The sequence below is a fragment of the Temnothorax curvispinosus genome, unplaced genomic scaffold, assembly GCF_003070985.1.
Source record: "Temnothorax curvispinosus isolate PA1 unplaced genomic scaffold, ASM307098v1 QBEX01010385.1, whole genome shotgun sequence".
NCBI lineage: Eukaryota > Metazoa > Arthropoda > Insecta > Hymenoptera > Formicidae > Temnothorax > Temnothorax curvispinosus.
In genome coordinates this window covers 33,198-53,323 of record NW_020220165.1, presented here as the reverse complement: position 1 = coordinate 53,323, position 20,126 = coordinate 33,198, and the positions used below count along the sequence as shown (strand labels likewise).

The following is a 20,126-nucleotide window of genomic DNA, read 5'->3' as shown; positions in this document are numbered from 1 at the left end:
GAGAGAGAGAGAGAGAGAGAGAGAGAGAGAGAGAGAGAGAGATGCTCTATCAGATTTCAAGAATGCGAAGCATCCCCTATACGTTGTCTGCAAATTTCTCATTTATTGCATGTGTTGTGTTTATTTATTATTTTTTTATTGATGTATTTCATGTATTTTATTAACTTTTTAGTACGTAAATTAATCTCGACTCAAATATTTTTTTATCAATGAAAGTACAATTGAGTTCGTTAAAGATATCCTGTTTCTTTTTCGACACGTGAGTCTTCTTCTTTGTTTGATATTTTTGTTTGATACTTTATATACGAAACACTCTCTCTTGAATGCGTGAGACTATTCCTGGAATGCTTTCTTATCTCTCCTTTTTGTTGGCAATAGGTCGCTGCGCAATCGCAGCGGGATATCGGCTATTATCTCGCGCTTATCGTCTGTCAAGGCAATGTTGATTTCAATGAACATCTACCTGACAATCGCGTTACACGTGACGATAGTGCTGATTAGTCGGTCGTAATTTAGGGTGCATGATTTTTTTCAGCGCGAGCGAGGAAGCAATTTAATACGGCGTTACGTCAACCGCATCTCGCCTGGGTATTCGTAACTCGAAAATATCGGGAATTGCTTCCAAATATATAATCGTAATTTGCGTCACGAATTGCCACGTCCGTATTCACCGGATCGTGGAACCGAAGAGAACCCCATTCCTTGTTACATTCATACGAAATTGTTTGAATCAAATGTCAAGAAAATTGGTCTTATCGATACAAAAATTAATTGTAAAGTATTGGAACTATTTATGCTTAAAAAAAATCAGAAGGAATTGAATCAAGGCTCCTAATTTTTTTCACTGCAGTTATATTAAATTACAACTTATCAAAGGTAGGAAATCATGCATATTTTTTGCGTCATATGTAGAAATAAATTAGTTTTATCGTAATTTTAACAGTATGATTCACAAAAAATGATTTCTTGCTTCCCGTGTTACAATTCAGTAGTTGCAGCGGCCAGCGAAGAAATCAGAAAAGAAAAGAAAAGAGAAAAGAACAAAAAAAAAAAGAAAGAAGAGAAAAGAGAAAGTGCAGATAAAGAAAAAAAGAAAACTCTTTTTTAATAATTATTCCAAATACTAAATTTTTTAATACGTTTGAATCTTAAACAACTTATTTTAAAGACTTTTCGTCTAAATAAAAAATAAACACTCAATTCCGGGTCACTGTGTGAGTGCAAGGATATGCATTTTGGAACAATGCGCAATGCATCGCGCACAGATATACACGTGTGCCACGTGACGCACGTGGCGAAATATATTTTTAGCTAGCGGCGATTCGATTTCTCGCGATCGCGAGCATATATGCATGATCTCCATCGTGCGTCTCGGGACCGGCGATTCGTTCGAGCGCAATTGCCATGCCGGCGATCGCGCCTTAACGAACGGTTGTTATTGGGGATCGATTCATTGGCGATGTATAGCGCGTTGCGATCGACCTTAATAAAACGACGGTTATTGTCTCGGGTTTACGACTTCCTCGTGCGTCGTGGAAGACGCTGATCAATTCTTCTCTCACAGACGATTTAATAATTCACGTTTCAGATTTCAGGCCAGAATTTTGCTTATAATTTTATACAGCATATATTTCGACGCGTGTACTTTAATATGTACTTTAATATGCAAATATATATGTGTGTTCGATTTTTCAAATTATTTTCGTATTTATTGATATTATATAGAGGAGACCGGGGCTCGTTGGCACCGTTTTCACAATTTCGGCATTTGAGTTTTTAAGGGGTAAAATCACTCTAGAATTTTCAAAAAATCGATTTTTTTTGCTTAAACGATGCTTTAAGGTCTTAGAAATAAGGTACACTTGGTTTCAAAGCTCGGAAAAATCTCTATTATCCTTTTTTCGTAATCCGTCTGCCGGCGCGTTCGGAGCGCGCTTCGAGCGTCTGATACTTTAAACGCGTTTTTCTCGAAATCGCTTTTTTAAAGTCGGGCGGAATCAGAACTCGAACACCTTTTATCCGATTGACTTGAAATTTTGAGTGAAACTTTACAATAACATTATCTTTAGAAGTACCTAGGGATTTTGCGATAAGTTGAACAAAACTTTTTTTATAAACAATTTTGTGCGACACTTTTTAGCGAAAAATGAAGCACTTTTTTCCAACATGCACTATTCTTACAAAAAATGATATTTCGCAATTCCCCTAGGTATGTACATACTTCTATAGAAAATCTTATATATTTTTCAAAAATCTTTGAATTTTTGTTCCAGCTCAAAAATTATAGGAGCTTCGATTCCGCCCGTTAAACGCCTTCCGCAAAAAGGCACTTTGGAGCAATGGCTCTGGCGCCGCCATTTTGGCAATAAATAATTAATAAAAAAAATTTTTTTATACTTTTAAATATAGATAATAAATAGAATTAAACCGATTTTCATTTATGATTATTGTATTTCTGAAAAAAATTATCAAAAATTGGCTTTTTTTGGGACTCTAGAGTGGCGTTACCCCTTAAACAACTAATTTTCATGATTAAACAGTACTAATATAATAAAGAGAACCTTTCTCTACATTTTCATGTCAAGAACGCTCCTGTATACTGTATAGTTTCTTTGTAATAAGTGAAATACGAACATGCTGCATTGTAGCCAACTTGCCCCGATAGTAGAGTAAGTTGGCTATGCGACAAAGGTCCATGTTAAATTAATGAAAACGTAATGGAAACACAAAACGGGTAACAGATATGTACTTCTTCATAAAGATTGTATCTTTTAAAGTTATTTTATAATGATCGAATAGCAAAATGCTGTTACAGAAAAACAATTTTAAATTATTTTAGATGTAGCTTTCTTCAATATAAAAATATTAATATAAATATATATCTAGTTTTTATCAGCATTCTAGGTAGCAAATCACATGCTCACACAGGTCCCACGCGCGCGGCAACAAGTAAAGTTAAGGATGCCTTGATATGAGCCAACATACCCCATCTCTACATGCGTTTGATATTTCAGTCGTTTTCTTACAATAAATTACTGTTGTTCCTCAAAATGACGTATAGTAACAGAAACTTTTCTTTTAACTAATAATACGTCACTTTGAATTTACTTCTCAAGCTGAAGAGCATTAATACGATATTTTGAAACGCTCGAAAATTTATATACTTGCCACCTCTTGAATTAGAGTTTTCTCTTTTTCTATTGTAATACTTTTTTGATTTAAATAGAACTTTGGGAAAAGTATCATAAAAGAGATATTTTGTTATAACTTTTCCATTATTTCTTTCACTATAAATACATAAACGGAGCCCATTGCCAACTTGCCTCTTGTATGCCAACGAGCCCCGGTCTCCCTTAAATTAAATTATAAATGGAGTTTCCCATCCTTTTCGCCATGAATTATAGATCGTTCAAAATGGACTCGATACGGAGGAAACTCGATTTCGCGCCGACAGCTAGCTGTTTCGATAATGGATTCGTAACAATAATTTAGCTAATGGTTGATTTTTTATTTATAAAAGTCTTACAATGACATTTTGACATTTGCGGAAAAATAATATAATGATAATGATTGATAATGATTGTTGTAAGTTCTATTCAATTAGGACATTATTCTTCAGAAACTTAATATTCTGAAGCTAAGTAATTGGCCGATTACAGCGTTCGATTCCCGTGAAGTAAAAAGCAAACGAGTTTGCTTCATTAAAGCTGATAAAACAAGCTGAAAAGAGGAGGAAATCGAACGTGAAATCAAGGAAGCTTTATGCTAAATATACACAATGTTATGTAAAATATGTGTTCTGCGTTTGAAACGGGTCATCTCGCTACTTGCGTGTATTACGTTTAATAACGTGTACCGTCTCCTCGCGTGTTACGCAGACGTGAACAGAAGCGGGCTCCTCGACAATAACACTTAGGATGAAATGCATGGAAATGAATACGCGAATTCCATGACGACAGTCTGAAATTAGTTACGTGACTGCCTGAATCATTGCCTTTAAGATGGTTATAGCGACGTACTTCGTTAGTCTCGTTTACGTAAGTAAAAATATATTTTATACTATATTAATATTATTCTGGAACGCGTTCGACTTAATAATAATAATAATAATAAAAAAAACAAGCAAAAGTGTAGCAAGGACAATGATTAATAAAATATAAAACAATAAGAAATAATAATAATAATATCTCCGACGTTTTTCCCAGAGTTACTGTTTAATGATTTAGTCATTTAGAAATCTAGGATTTTTTTCGAAGATAATAATAATCAGAAAGAATAGATAGTGCGTGCCGTAGGTCGTTGACATACCACAATACCGGTTCCTCGCTTGCAGACAGGTTTCTCCTGTCTAACCGGGATAACGTAAGTACCGGTCCGTAGGAAACACCAGCGATATGGTGAACGATGGAAAGTGAAAGATTTGCAGGCGTTGCACTTGCCTCGCTGCAACGGATGTCCCGAAACAGATTCGACGCTATTAAAATCAACGAGTCGCATCACCGGGCGCGAAATTAGCGACGCTATTTTCGATCGAGCGTTATTCCGGTACCCGTAATATGCAGACGTGAAAGCCTTATAAGGCTTTACGATCAAAACGAGATAACGGAAGTATCAACGCGAGCGTCTGGAGCTGGCGAAGCTTGAGAGTAACGCTCGGCAAAGTGTACGGTACTTGCAGAGGAACAAATAACGAGTTTTCGCACACGTCGTGTGAAGTATTAACTATTAAAACACTTTTTAAAAATATTAATCCTCGCAATCACACAATAAAAAATGTTTGATATCTTTTGCTCAATTATTTTTAAAATTAGAGTTTGATTGATATTACAAATAAAAAAACCATTATATTTTCTACCCAATTATTATAAATTCGATTAATATTTTTTTTTTTAAAAAAGTAATTAAAAAGATCATAATTTTTTACTCAATTATTATAGCAAAAATTCAATTTCTATCGCTCTTTTCATAAACTAAAAAATCGTTATATTTTTATTCAATTATTTTAACCGATATTTGAACAATAACGCTTTTTCCAAAAGCTGAAAAAAGTTATATTTTTTACTGAATTATTTCAACATTTCGATTTATATCGAATTTTTCACAAGCTAAAAGATTTTGATTCAATTCTAGTAAAAATTTGACTGATATTGTTTTCTCCACAAGAAATATTGTTAATCGTCACGCAGTCGGACGGGGCACGCTACGCGAGCACGTTACAAGGACTTCATTGTAGAACATGAAGCGTTCACGGGGCTGGAGAATGCGGTTATAAAGATATGCTCGCTCGCTACCCGCGATGTGATTATCGCTATTTTATTTAATATTCATGACGCGCACAATCGTATAAGGAAATGGAACGATATGCAAATCGCGTTCAAGGACGAGGCGAGTATCGACATGTGTTCCTATCTACGTGAGCGGATCGCCAAAAACTTCTTAGTATTCTTTGTGATATCCTTGCGTCTCGAAGTTACAAAGTAAATCTACAAATAAGAACCATGTCCTGTGGGCACACGCAAGACAGTTCTGTTAATTTTTTTTGCTTGCAACCGAAGGATTACAAGTGCATATGTAAACAATGATATGCACAACTGTTCCAAAAATCTATTTCGAGAAGCGATTATAAGACTGGACAAAAATTTTGACGGACGATTTAGAGAATAATTGTAAACTTTAAAATAATTTTGATTTGTTTAAATATATCTTTGTTTAATAGCCTTTCCTCAATCATTAAATAAATCTTTAATATAATCAATACCTCTCTCTTTCCAAGGTCTTTCTCCCTCACTCTTTCCAATTTTATTCAACATTTAAATATATCGGATTTACCGAACTTTGCTTTATTTTATATTTACGTTTGTTTTCATTTTGTAGGACACGGAGTTCTTAATTGAAAAAAGCATGATCCGGCTTATTGTAGATTTGCGTTATACATAGATAATTCAAAGAAGCATCTAATAAAAAGTTGCCTTTTGCCCCTTTATTATATTACCTGTTTAACATTGCAAATCATAGGCCAACAGTTCCGCCTATCTCGTACTTCCAATTTTTTTTATGTCTTTAGTGGCGTAACGCCTACCGCAAAAGATGCTGTACCAATGGAAGGTCAAGGCCAGCCACAATCGACAACACACGGCTCCTCTTAGCGTGTGTGCACACACATTTAACTCTCGTCCACCTTGTAAGACTGAATTGCTCGAGTTGTATTAATAAGCGCTCGTTGGGCTTAAGAGCGATCGACCAGAGAAGGAAAGAGAGAGAAAGAGAGAAAAAGGACAATATACGTGAGTCGCATTTCAGGCAATTATTATGCAACTCCACGAGTACGGAAAACACGTGCGAGACGAGGGTTCGTCATGAGACGACCCTGAAGGAGATGTTTACGTAACGATTTTTTGCCCCGTGGTTTTTTTTTTATCAGCCGCCAATACATAATACACGTTCATCGATCCGGCGTGATTCGGCGGGCTGCAAATCAATGCAAGAGACTTAAATGAGATTCACGTTGAATAAATCTTTAATAAAGAGAGTGTTTTTCCATTTCCCGGCCTTGGGTTCGGTTGAGCGCGATTCTAGGCAGCCAATAGAGAAGTCGGCCGTTCGCGCGGGTGATTACGCGACTTTCTTACGCGACAAACACGCGAAGCCGCGGAATGAGTTGCGAAGTATAACAGCGAGCCAAGAAATTGCCAGAGGTAAAAGTAAACGGGATGTGGCAAGAAAGGAGAATGAACGGCGAACACAGAACGATGCGCCGCGCACGAGCGAGCCTTGACTCGAAAAAATGTTAATTCGTCATGTGCTTGGCGCGTCTGCATCAGTCTGCATCCAGCCACACAAGCAGATTTTATCTCAAATACGCGCGAGAAATTTACGTCTCAATTCAAAATCTGCATTATTCAAGATCCGTTTTGATTTATCTTTAGGATTTCCAAGTATAATAGAACGGTGAACACAATTGTTCGCAAATAATCGCGTATCTGAAAAAATAGATTTTATCAGATTTGCGCGATCCTATTACGTTTGATTATACGTAATAAATAGATTTAATCGACTTGTGCGCGATAACAATTCACAAGAAGTGAGCCAATTAACCTCGAGATGAAATATTTAACCAGGTTCTTGCCGAGAATGAAGAGACGACACGTCGATGGGGACAATAATCCAATTAGCATCGATCGCTACATTACGCGCGCGTATCTCTGTTTGTCTTTGAAGAAACACACGTTTCAAAGGGGAGTTCGACAGGGCCGTCGACTCGGCAAATTATTAATCTATCTTATCATTTGCCCATCTAATATTTGCTAAGAATGGATCTCGCCGGATTGGCGAGTGTCTGTCGGGCGAACAATTTACCCCATTAACTCCACGACTCCACTGGACTCCACGTAAATTGAAAATTCAATATTCCTTGCTAAAAGGAAACGTACACGTCGTTGACGGAACGATTCTACCGATATGCTCATTCCGAGCCTTCATTCGCTGAGTTAACTAGCTGTCCGAAATTAGCTGTTCAATATATTTATGAAGATCGAAGAAAAATATGTTGCTCCATCCAATGGAATTAGTAATCCCGCTGAGGATTTATCCTTGGATAAAAGACACGAGGACATTTACCTAAGATTTCGAGTCCACCTTGAACAAAATACAATCTTGGCCTTTAGGCGTCGAATATTTTCGTTAAAACCGAAACGCGCGTCATTGACGAGATGACAATGATGACATTTCGATTCGATTGATGTGGTAGTTCAGAGATGATGATTGAAAGTGTTTCCGCGTGGTTAATCAAGCCGTGATTAATTACTCGACATTCGTCGATGTAATGATGATCTGAGGAAAGAGTGTCGGTTTTAGATAAAAATTTTTCGCGCGGTCGACGAGATAATAATTAATGTCTCTGCAGCCGAAAAAAGTTAAAATAGAGAAGATTTTATCACCAGTGATTAAAATCGTTTAATCGCCGCTGATTAAAGTTATGTAATCGTGCTAATCAAGGTGTAGCCGTGAGCACCAGATATTCGATATTCAATTCAATGTAATGATGATTCGAGGAAACGTGTCGCTTTTAGATGAAAATTTCTCGCGCGGTCGACGAGATAATAATTAATGTGGTATCCACTCTCTCTCTCTCTCTCTCTCTCTCTCTCTCTCTCTCTCTGTGGGTTGAAACTGTTTCCGTGTTAATCAAGCTGTGATGCGGTGCGCAGCCGTGATTATCGACATTCGTCAACGTAATGATGACAATCCGAGGAAACGTGTCGCTTTGAGATGAAAATTTCTCGCGCGGTCGACGAGATAATAATTAACGAGATAATAATTGGCAATTATCTCTGTATCCGAAGACAGTTCACTCGGAGACAATTTCGTCTCCGGGTGATTAGTCATTTAATCGAATAATCGCGTTAATTAAGGTGTAGCCGCGCGAGCACTAGGTGTTCGGTATTTGATGTAATGACAATTCGAGGAAACGTTGGATGAAAATTTCTCGCGCGCGGTTGACGAGATAATAATTAATATAATACTCTCTTACAAAAAAATATAGTACATCTTAGCTAGCAGGAGCTTCTAAAAGATGTCTTAAAAAAACATCTAAAGAACGTCTGAAAAATTGTGTCGTCTTTTAAACGTCTTTGTGATGTTTTTAAGACGTATTTTAGAACTTTCTGCTAGCTGGGACCTCTTCATCCGAAGAAAATTCACTCGGAGAGGATATACTTCGTCACTCTGGTAATTAAAATCATTTAATGGCCGGTGATTAAAGTCAATTTAATCATGTTAATCAAGCCGTGCAGCCGTGAGCACCTTGGTATTCGACGTTCGATACTAATGACGAGCCGGAGGTACGTGTCTCGCACTTAAGTGAAAATTCCTCGGCGCGGTCGAGGAGACCGCGATCGACGCTTACTGTAAGGCGGCCTCTCGGTCTCCCAGATGAGCGTGCCGCGATGAAAGTACACGCGGCACCGCTTCTTCTTCACGACGAAGGTGTTGAGCAGCACCGATTTGGAGGCGGCACGTTGATCGTCGGCGGGGCCGCCTGCAACGTCCTGCATCATCCTGAGGCCGCTTCATCGACGGAGTTGACGGCGCGGCCGTGACGTCATCCCGAGGATGACCGCTGATCGATGCACCGCAACGACGACGACGACGGTGCACGTCAGGAGGATCGTCACGGAAAATCGGGAAAGGAGCACGGCTCGCTGCTCCGCGATCGATTACACGCACGCACGATTAACGACGCGCACCGCACTGGGATCCTGCCCGGTCGGATGCGCGAGCGAGACTGCGAGACTGCTGATCGCGTCGCGAGTCGCGAGTGCGACTCCGCGAGCCGTCGCGAAACGCGAAACAGGACGAGAGTGCGGCGACGCGCACTCCGGTGCGCGTGCACTCGCCGTCCGTCCGCGCGCTGCAATATGAGTCATATCTGTCAAAACGTCAAAACCATGTTAGATGCGTGGGTGTGTATGATCAGGGTATTCATTCAACTCTTCGGCGGCAGTACTGATGCTGACGTTTTTGTGCTAATAAAATTCAAGATGTTGAGGTAATTTTTCCAACCTGATAAATTAATTAAGAATATATTTAGGAAGAGAGAGAGAAAGAGGGTGAGGAAGGGAGGAGAGAGAGAGAGACAGAGAATAGCAATGGGAAACGATGAATACCGTATAATAATATCGTTTATTGTGAGAAATGCGATTATTATTATTTTATTATAATATATTATTCTTTTTATAATAATTATTGTCACAATTAGGAATTGTATTGGTAATTTTTGGCTAAGGACTAATGTTATAATTTTGTTAATATCAAAAGTTAATGATAATAACAATTGGAGAATTCATGTCATTGATAAATATTTGTAGATTAAAATAAATTCATTGTTCTTGTCGCGTGTGTACAATTTTAAGGATACATGGATTTATCGAAGTTTTTACTTTACATTCGTCGAACAATTATATTATAAATAACGTAACAGACATTGCAAAAATATAGTTATTAATTAAAGTTTTTAATGTTTATTTTGTATAACTTTTAGATAAGATATAATTTCGACAGAAGAATCTTTTTTAAGAATTTAAATATGAAAAAAAAGTTGCAGTTTTTTTTACAGGTATATATATTTCTTCCATGTTAATTATCGATGAAGTAGATACCACTATTATTAATAGTAGATAAGCACAAAAAGATTCGAGGCGTAAAATATATTATTTATTGCTTATGCAGTGATCATTTTATATTACTGTTATAGAATTAATTATTAATCAACACAACTGCATACAGTTTCCTTTTTTTTACGTATGGCGTTATATATTGCGAAGCAAAAATCGTCATAAAATTTTTTGTAATTTCGTCGCAAAATTTATTTTCTGAAATAATTAACTTTTCTTACAAACAGAGTGACAAAAGGATTCATCTCGTATAATCTTATCCAAGCTTCAGAATACTGTTTGTGATAGCGATCCCCTCGTTCACGGTTCTGTCGACGTGTCTGAACACGATGCAAATATTTGATCCGCAAACACGATACAGTCCGTTCAAGCGAGGCTACCTGACGCGGGTCATCTATGATTAATCCAACCGTAAATTCGTATGGAAATCGTTTGAGTTTGTAGTCGTGCGAGTAAGAGAAATGATTGCGGACGTTTCTGAAACATTTCTTTATAATTGTAGAAACACGTGAAAATATAGAAATGCGATCGCGGTGAAACTCGCGGGGAGCGGACCGTAGTCACGATTTGCGCGGGAAACGTCGTGAAGGGAGGCGAGTACCGGCGCGATCGGCCGGACAGCATTCCAAAGACGATCGCACGCCACGTATTTCGCGCACCCGGAGACATTTCGCCGACAGTTTCCTCAACATCCACCGTGCAATAACCATCAAATCTTCGCGACGGCAATGTTTGTCCCAAGTTTACATGTAAACGGAGAGATTTTTGCAAAATTTTGCTTTACGAATCGTCATGTTTTGAACAAATCCTTATATCCAATAATTGCAACGATATATTTATAACAATTATAACATCATAATTGTATAAATTTTAACTTATATTATTATTACATATATAGAGTCCATAATTGACATGAACTGTATTTAAAACATGAAATAATTTAGATAATTAATTTTCTCCAAGAAAGTGGTTTCTCCATTTCGTTTTCTACAATGTATAAATTAATAATGTAAAATCCGGAGTAAAGAAAACGCTCTATTTGAGAACCGTTGTCGGCACGCCGGTGCGTCGCGATTGGCTCGCCGCGACAACGCGGTGTGCTCGAGACAAATGATAGAGACGAACGTGGAGAAACGACCAATGAGTGACACGGATCGTCTCGCGATGATGGACTTCAGTACACTTCGGCACCGCCACTTCGACCGATATCGCCGTGATATTCATGGGACGTACACATCAGCATACGTCGAATATATCGCCTATATCGGTCGTTCCGGAACTACCGCCGCCTGTGCGAAAGGCTCGTTTGAGCTAGGATCAATGCGGATTAAATATGAATATCCTTTGTATCCGACGTTGGACAATGCATCGGCGACGAAACACGTCGCTGCACTCACGCGAATGCGTCGGTTCTCAGTAAACGTCATTCGCAGGAATCGATGTTGCGACAATGAAATCTGCAATTGCATAAAGACGAACCTAATATACATCCACGTTATATATAACGAAGATGAAAGGAGTAATTGATAGAAAAACTGGAGTTTCCGAATTGGAATTGGAGACACAATGATAAATTTAGGCTTATTCTGAACTTAAAAAACAACCGAATTATATATGCTTTATCCAACGATCGTTCTTCTATTAATTTCTCACGCGCGTAACCGTAATACTTTCAATTTTCGAATATATCGCAATGTTTATAGATTCGCGGAAGCGCGTCGTCGGGAAATCTTTCAGACGTGCAGGGCGAACTCGGCCGGAGTCAAGTGTATAGTCCGGCGACAAAGAAGAAACGGAGCAGTCGGGACAGTGGTCGGCGCGCGGCTCGCTACGCTCCTGTGGAACGGCGCCGCGGGCGCGTGCGCAAGTTCGAAATTGGCCAATCGGCGCGCGCGGCCGGCACCGTGGCGGTGGCATCGTGGGGGCTCGCTCGCGCCCTCGGTATCGCCGTGCCGGCGTTACCGCGTCCATTTTGTCGAAGCATACGGTCCCGGTTAGTCGACGCCGGTGTGGAACAGTATAATTCCCATTTGCTACGAGTTCGCGCGCGGGAGATCCAGTGGCTGTCCTTCGGCGGCGTTTGCGTTATCACCGTACGGGGCGTACGACGAAAGCGGCGAGAGCACACCGGTGCGGCAACTTGCGCGGGCGCGCGAGGAAAAGTTACAAGGAATATCGGCGGTCCTTTCACCACGTTATTCCGCGACGCGGTTTCGACGCGGGCCGCGACGTACCGGCAAAGGCGTAAAAACCGACTTACCTCCTCCTGATCTCCGCCTCGTAAACGAGTTCGCACGGCAAGATGGCGGAGCTGCAGGGCACCCCGGTGGCACAGGACGCCCTGACCGTGGCGCAGCTCGAGCTTGAGGGGAATCCGAATGCCTTGGCGCTGCGCAGGCCGTTCGACCCGGTGGCGCATGATCTCGATGCATCCTTCCGCTTGACGCGATTCGCTGATCTGAAAGGATGAGGGTGTAAAGTCCCTCAGGAGGTTCTTGGTAAGCTCCTCGAGGGACTTCAGGCGGACGATGCGTCCGCACAGGATCACGAGCATGCCCACTTCATGCACATGGCCATTCCGCGCATCGGTAAGTGAACGGACGTGAATGAATGAATCAACTCAATCAACGAGCTCTGGAGCCCCCTGTTGCGGCGCGCTTGCGAGCCGGCATCTTTGGCTCGCCGTGTATTTGTTCTCTCCCTTTCCCTCGGCGTCTTTCTCAAAGCGAATTTTTACATAGAAAAATCGACACGCTTGGGGAAAATTGTTCCTCCTTCTCGGACTTCCGGCAACAATGTGTACCTGATTTCGGAGTCGCGTGACTCCGAATATTTCCAGTGCGAGATGCAAAGTCATCGATTCTTGTCTTTGATTTTCTTGTTGATTTTATACCGGGCCTGAAAGCGCCGCGAGGCAGCCCTGCCGTAACATGGCGACCGTGTCGTCTCCCGCCCAATTTCTCCCGTGGCACCGGAAGCACAGATGTTCTCAACCTCAATCTATAGTTTGGCGTGCTGATTCGCACAAATTTGCGATGATATATATTACCTCAAATTTTATTCCAACATACCATAAATAAAAAAATACATTGAAATATTACGTATTGTTAAATTACAATTTTTTCTGGAAATTTCTGAAAACATTTTTAAAACACTCTTGCAGCAAATAAATTTTTGAAATTTACATAACTTTTTCCTAATTTCTTTGTAATATTCTTATAGATTTAAATTTTTTTTATATATATTCAAACCCTAAAAGGTTTAATAAAAAACAATGAACGCAATTGTATTTTACTTTAAAAAATTTTGTCCTTAATTTTTTTGTCATATCTTACATGTTTCGAAATTTTATAATTCTTTATATAATATTATTTAGACCCTAAAATGTGTAATAAGAAATATCATGTGCAATTATACTTTGTAAAATAATTGAAGATAAAATAAAAAAAATTTTTAATTGTACTACTTTATGTTGCAGTAATCTAATAAATAATTGTAATATTGTTTCAGGCATTGGCATGGATTCCTCTGTGACGCCGGTGCGACACGGTGGGCTTAGCCTGGTGCAGACTACAGATTTCTTTTACCCGCTAGTCGACGATCCTTACATGATGGGTAAGACAGGGGACGTCGAACGGATGAGAACATTATGAAATATTATGATACCAAGTTAAATTAAATGTCACACTTGTAAAATCTGCAAATTCAGATCTATATATATCAATTGTATTATTTCGTCTACTTCATTGCTATGGGAGGTGTTTTCCAGGTAAAATCGCGTGCACGAATGTCCTTAGTGATCTGTACGCGATGGGCGTCACAGACTGCGACAACATGTTGATGCTGCTGGGTGTCAGTACGAAGATGACGGAGAAAGAGCGCGATGTTGTTGTGCCGCTGATCATGAGAGGGTTCAAGGATTCTGCTCTAGATGCGGGCACCACGGTAACTGGTGGCCAAACAGTCGTAAATCCCTGGTGCACTATCGGTGGAGTTGCTACCACTGTCTGCCAACCAAATGAGTATATTGTGTACGTAATTAATTATGATGATCGTCACAAGTATCGGCATTGATTGTTAGATTTGGCACTAAGTTTCTTTATGGTTCTCGGATTTAGGCCGGATAATGCCGTAGTTGGGGATGTATTGGTCCTAACAAAGCCTCTTGGTACACAAGTTGCCGTTAACGCGCATCAATGGCTCGACCAGCCGGACCGTTGGAACAGAATCAAGCTTGTAGTGAGCGAGGAGGATGTGCGAAAAGGTTATCAACGTGCAATGGATAGCATGGCCAGGTTGAACAGAACAGGTACATCCTATGTTACGTAATGCTGAATCATGCTAGGATATCTCAAACTTTTAATTTTAATAACACCGGACCAATTTGAAATTAAAATTTTACTCGCTGAAAGTATCGAGAGAGATCGCCGTTTATCTTAACTTTTCAATTTTACAACTAATCATTAGGTTAAAGTTTTATTGAAATATGTTTGTATGAAACTAATTTAAAGAGTTTATTGTTTCCGAAAGTGGGAAAATGACATTTTTCCCGTTAATATGTTTACAAATTATATATAGATTTTCCTGCTAATACAGTAGAATATCTTATATTTGTGAGATATTCTAAAGAAAGGCAGGTAGAGAAACAGAAGGAATTTTTGCTATTTATTGTTAATATATATTTAGTATTTTTTTCCTTCTTACAGTTGTACCTTTATATTTATTTTACATTAACTTGGATAAGTTTGTTACAATTTGTTTCACGCGCCTTTATTTACAAACTTCAACCGTTCAATCAATTTTTTTATTAACCGAGGCATACACGGAACGAGAGTCGAGAAGTCCGGGAGCTACCGACTATGAATCAAACTGTCTCACACGAAGCCACGTATTATCCATTATTATGAAATTAATTAAGAATATAAATGTTATCTACTTGTCTATTTATTGTTAGCAAAACTTATTCTGCGACAAGTGTCTTTTCCTTCAATATTTTCATTAAAAAAGAATCAAACGTAAAGTTCATTAGAGGATGTTTCGTTAAAATCAATTATTAGAATCTTCAGTTAAACTAATTAAAATCAATCATGGCCACTCGATTTTCCAGCTGCTAGATTGATGCATAAATACAACGCACACGGAGCTACGGACGTCACTGGTTTCGGTCTTCTGGGACACGCTCAGAATCTGGCAAAACATCAGAAGAACGAAGTTTCCTTTGTTATCCATAATCTCCCTGTTATCTCCAAGATGGCTGCAGTAGCGAAGGCATGCGGAAACATGTTCCAATTATTGCAGGGTCACTCAGCCGAGACTAGCGGCGGTCTGCTCATTTGCCTTCCTCGTGAACAGGTTAATAAGTTGTTCATTAAATCGTATTATACATCGTCAAATTTATAGGCATAAACGTCATTAAGTACATTCAGGCAACAGGTAATATTAACATACGATCTAATTTAACATGCTAAGAGCATTTGCCTGACAAGTAAAAGATTTGATTTCTGATAAGCTCGATATTTTTCTCGCTTGCAAATTATAGATCGAGTTTCCTGTTAATACAGTAGAATATCTTATATTCGTGAGATATTCTAAAGAAAGGCAGGTAGAGAAACAGGAGGTATATTTTACTATTTATTGTTACTATATATTTAGTTATTAACCTTCCTACAATTGTACCCTTATATATTCATTTTACATTAACTCGGACGAGTAATATTCAAATTTAAAGAAGTTTTGTCTACGAATCTAATCCAGCAGACTGCGGTTAGTAGTTTTAAAATGTAAAGTTGATGCGATTTTTTTAGATTGCGAATTGTGTTTTACAGGCTGCGGCTTATTGTAAAGATATCGAAAAACAGGAAGGATATCAAGCTTGGATTATCGGCATCGTGGAGAAGGGCCTTCGCACGGCTAGAATAATCGACAAGCCGCGAGTAATTGAAGTTCCGGCTAAGGAAAAGGACGGCGAGCTCTGGTAAAAGAAAAGGATCCAGGGATATCCCACATTTGCCTCCTCAATTATACATACGTTCATATACTTCGAAAATAGCACGCATACACACTCGACAGCGCTTTTACGTGCACCACAGACGAAAAGAGTTGTTTACTATTTATATCTTGTATAGGTATCTTCCTGTACGAAAAAAAATGACAATTTAAGTGGTATTCAAAGTCTCAAGTATTAAATCACAAAGCTTGGGAGCTGAGTCATTATACGAATCATCTATCTACAATGAGATAGCCCTTGCGATTTAATAATCGACTTGTTAATAGCGAGTATCATATCATGTTTTATTCAAAGTATTCTTACCCGCATCTTACAGAGAAAAAACTTGTTTTTCTCAGTTTTCTTTCCATATTGATGGCACGTAAAGCTGTTTGAAAATTTCAAAACTCTTGAAGATCGAAGTCGACGATACTTTTTCTTGTACCAAGCAAAGTTTAAGGCTCCTAGTTCCTGAGCCGAGAACTCTGCGTTGACGATGGCGCCGTACCGTAGAATTCTGTCTTGTGACATGTTGACAACCTATTTTGCGTTGCGTTAAATTTCTTTGTTATTCGCTCTGTACTTGTGCTATAACGTTTAACGTATTCGTGAAACTCGTAAACTTGACCGTATGGTAAGATTTGCAAGAAATACATATGCGGAAGGAACATTCTCCACTCCTTTCGATAGTCGAAAACGGCTTGTTTTTCCGTATGTTTAGGCTTCGTTTTATGGCTGTTTGTTTATTGTCGAGGGAAAAGAATAGTATCCGGTCAATTTTAGAAGTGTGCTGAAACGATTATAGTGATTTTTTATTGAATGTCTTTTTATTTCGGAAAATACCGCAACATAAAATAGGGTAATTTCTCGCCTCGATAGCAAGAAATTCAATATGGCTGCGGTGACTACCCAGGAGTCTTAAGAAAATGATAAATTTAGTAGCTTTAATATTAAGGTAGCACTAAGTTCTCGGACTAAGAAGCTTCAAAAGCAACTCAAATAAATATTCGAATAGTAATCGATCTACTACATATACTATATCGGGTGGCGAATTTGGGTTAATGGCGTTTAAAAGGGATTGATGATCGCAGATAATTGTAGAGATCTACGGGATATATTTTACAAGATGCAAAATACAAAATGACTGGGTGGTGTACGTTATTTTATCTAGCGGATTACAAACGACGATATGTAAATCAGAATGACCAGTGATTTTTGCGAAGAAAGATATTGTTAAATAAGTAGCTTATATGTAATAGCAGACTTATACGGTCCTCGCATCTCGGTGAGATATAATCCAAAAGTCTTGAGTAGAGCACCATACACATATACAGATATAGAGTCCAAAAAAGATGAAGGCCTTCTAATTGTCTCCTACGCTTTGATATCATTCAAAGAAAGAAATTAAGCACAGGCCCTAACGTTGTATTACTTTTTCATATGAATAAAGTGCTACTTTGTCAATAAAATTAATCCAGCGTTTCTCGTTAGATCCTCTGAGAAATTTACTTTTTGAGTTATTAAAAATTCTATGGCTCTGATGTAAAAAAAAGACTAAAGTAAATATTGTAATAATTTTTTGGCTTTTTAAAAAACTTTTCTTTTTTTTTATTCCAAGAAAATAAATTGTCTCATTTTGAGTGCGAGTGCTACGGTACTCTCGCAAGCGTTCCGAACAGGTGCGCAAACGCGCAGTTGCGCGTGCGTACGCCTGTACGAGAAAAAAAAAATCATAACCTATCGGCGACATGGTATCGATACCTGGGGACGCTTTATCACCACCTTGCGAAATGTGAGCTTATCGGGCTATCTTCCCCGTTCGTACGGCGCGCTGACTAATCGATCGTGCCGATACGCACAACGTATGGAACGCCGTTTGTCTTTCTCTTCCGTAAATTTCCCTGTACTCTGTAATCGCACAGCCCGCGCGTGGTTGCGTAATTTGTACGCCGAGAATCTCCGAGTGCGTTACGGTTACTGCGTTCCGCTTCAAGCTCTGCTGTAAAGACCGTATAAGCGGAGCGATGCTACCGCGCTACCTGACGAAAAATTAAGGAGCATGACCGTGCTACCTGTTGAACTGGCGCAATCTTATCGTTGAAATGATTTGATCGGCCTTGAGAGAAACCAAGAGAGACTTGGGAGCGTCGCGTGCCTGATCCGTGCTCGTTTTAGGTAAACCACGAATGTCGATTGTTCATTAACTTTTCAAATATATTCTTTCCTGTCACGATTTCACTCTACGTTTAAATTAATGTTAAATAAATCAGTATATCAAAGTAACAGGTTATTCTACGTAACAGTTTTCTTGTACGTTGTCTCATTATTTATAAATAATTATTATTTTATTGTATTAGAGCAAATAATGACGCAGTATCCTTATGATCCTCCCAATTTTCTTTTTATCGATTGTATTCTTTCTCTTTTAGGCAGCAAACAACTCTGTCAATATTTACTAAAAGAACATATGTGACATCATAGAAATGTGAGACAAACTTGCTAGCTCCAGGAAAATGGCGAAAGAGATATATTCTGTAAATTCTGTGGCAAATACGCTTTGCCACAGGAAATCTATGCGTTGCATGAAGATCCCATTGAAGTCGACCGAGCAGATATATCTAATTTTTCTCGTACCGACATTGGTCAATTGTTTTGTATATATTATTCACTTTGCTGCTGACTTGGTGGTAGCTATTCAACACTTCAAGGAGGAAAATCCATTATGGGGAATGTCCACCCTTGCAATTATCTATGCACCGGCGCTCATGTACTTTATACTGACAGTTTCGAGGCCAGATTGGTGGATGACGGAAGACGATAAGGTGTCGAAAGGCGTACTTGGCTGGTTCGGCCTCCAAGTGTGTCAGTTCATTGGATTCGTGTTCTTCGTATTATACAGGTATTTCTTTTCCATTATTACTCGCTTTAGTTAATTAAAAACCAATTTCCTCTTATCACATATATACAGTGTTTAAAAAATTGTCTCATATTTTGAGAGCAGGTAGTACTCGGCAAAATAAGAAGTAAATGTCTAGTAAACATGGATCCTAAATCAAATACATGTGTAATATCTCAATATGGGCCAATATTTATTGTATACTATAAGAGGTGTTCTATGTGGTTCCCATTCATTGTCACACATTTCAAATAAAAAAGATACACATTCCTACAATGTTTGTACGTCATCAATGGGTGTTGAATACACCAAGGTCTTCAAATGACGAACCTTGCCCTGTTCTTATATTAATTGTGTTATTTCTGCAGTGTAGTAAGATTTGAGTCATTATCATCGATGACGTACAAACATCGTAGGAATGTGTATTTTTTTATTCGAAATGTGTGACAATAAATGCATGGGAACCACATAGAGAACACCTTTTATAATATACAATAAATATTGATCCATATTTCAACAGGTATTTGATTTAGGACCCATGTTTACTGGACATTTTCTTCTTATTTTGATCAGTAGATACTATCTGCTCTCAAAATATAAAACACTTTTTTAATCACCCTATATATATTTTTTTAATTTACTTTATATAGAGTTTAAACAGTAATAAACAGTCGTATGTACAAATTAGTACATTTTTATAGATACGCGGGACTCATTGTACTGTCTGTGGACGCCATAAACTTATCCGGGAACGAAAGAGTCAAGACATTAAATGTCGCTGCGGCACCTGCGGCCATCGAATTGTACTTCTTTCTGCAGGCATGGTTCCAAGCTGCTCCACAGGCGGTTTTTCAGACGCACCTGCTCTTCAGGCAGAGCTCTGTGCCTCGCAGTTATCAATCAAGTAAAATAGAGAATCACTTTTTCGATACGATTATGCATACATATTTCGTTTTCATAATTCGAGAAGATATATGTATGTACAATATATTTTTATAATATATTGTGTGTATGTGTGTGTGTGTACACACACACACACACACACACACACACACACACACACACACACACA

General features: G+C 38.7%; 3 protein-coding genes across 5 annotated transcripts in view; 2 read left to right on the top strand and 1 right to left on the bottom strand.

Moving 5' to 3' along the window:
- The window catches only part of LOC112460206 (ceramide kinase), a 17,488-nt gene extending 8,179 nt beyond the window's left edge, over positions 1-9,309 (bottom strand). The window contains exon 1 of the mRNA XM_025024808.1: positions 8,906-9,309. Coding sequence (XP_024880576.1) covers positions 8,906-9,056 — 151 coding nt within the window. The 5' untranslated portion in view covers positions 9,057-9,309. The remainder of the gene's footprint in view (positions 1-8,905) is intronic.
- Positions 9,310-9,330: 21 nt separating this feature from the next.
- LOC112460195 lies at positions 9,331-12,170 on the top strand. Its single transcript, XM_025024789.1, has 2 exons — positions 9,331-9,547; positions 11,876-12,170. The coding sequence occupies exons 1-2, from the start codon at positions 9,417-9,419 to the stop codon at positions 12,168-12,170; spliced, it is 426 nt and encodes a 141-aa protein (XP_024880557.1). The 5' UTR covers positions 9,331-9,416.
- Positions 12,135-20,126, top strand: part of LOC112460205 (selenide, water dikinase) — a 10,502-nt gene continuing 2,510 nt past the window's right edge. The window contains exons 1-6 of one of the 3 annotated variants that reach the window (XM_025024807.1): positions 12,135-12,760; positions 13,683-13,787; positions 13,942-14,203; positions 14,291-14,481; positions 15,280-15,524; positions 15,998-16,146. In XM_025024807.1, coding sequence (XP_024880575.1) covers positions 12,736-12,760; positions 13,683-13,787; positions 13,942-14,203; positions 14,291-14,481; positions 15,280-15,524; positions 15,998-16,146 — 977 coding nt within the window. In that variant the 5' untranslated portion in view covers positions 12,135-12,735. Of the gene's footprint in view, positions 12,761-13,682; positions 13,788-13,941; positions 14,204-14,290; positions 14,482-15,279; positions 15,525-15,997; positions 16,484-16,699; positions 18,334-18,587; positions 19,058-19,755; positions 19,959-20,126 lie in introns of those variants that run through there. The other 2 variants (XM_025024806.1, XM_025024805.1) reach the window with 2 other exon arrangements.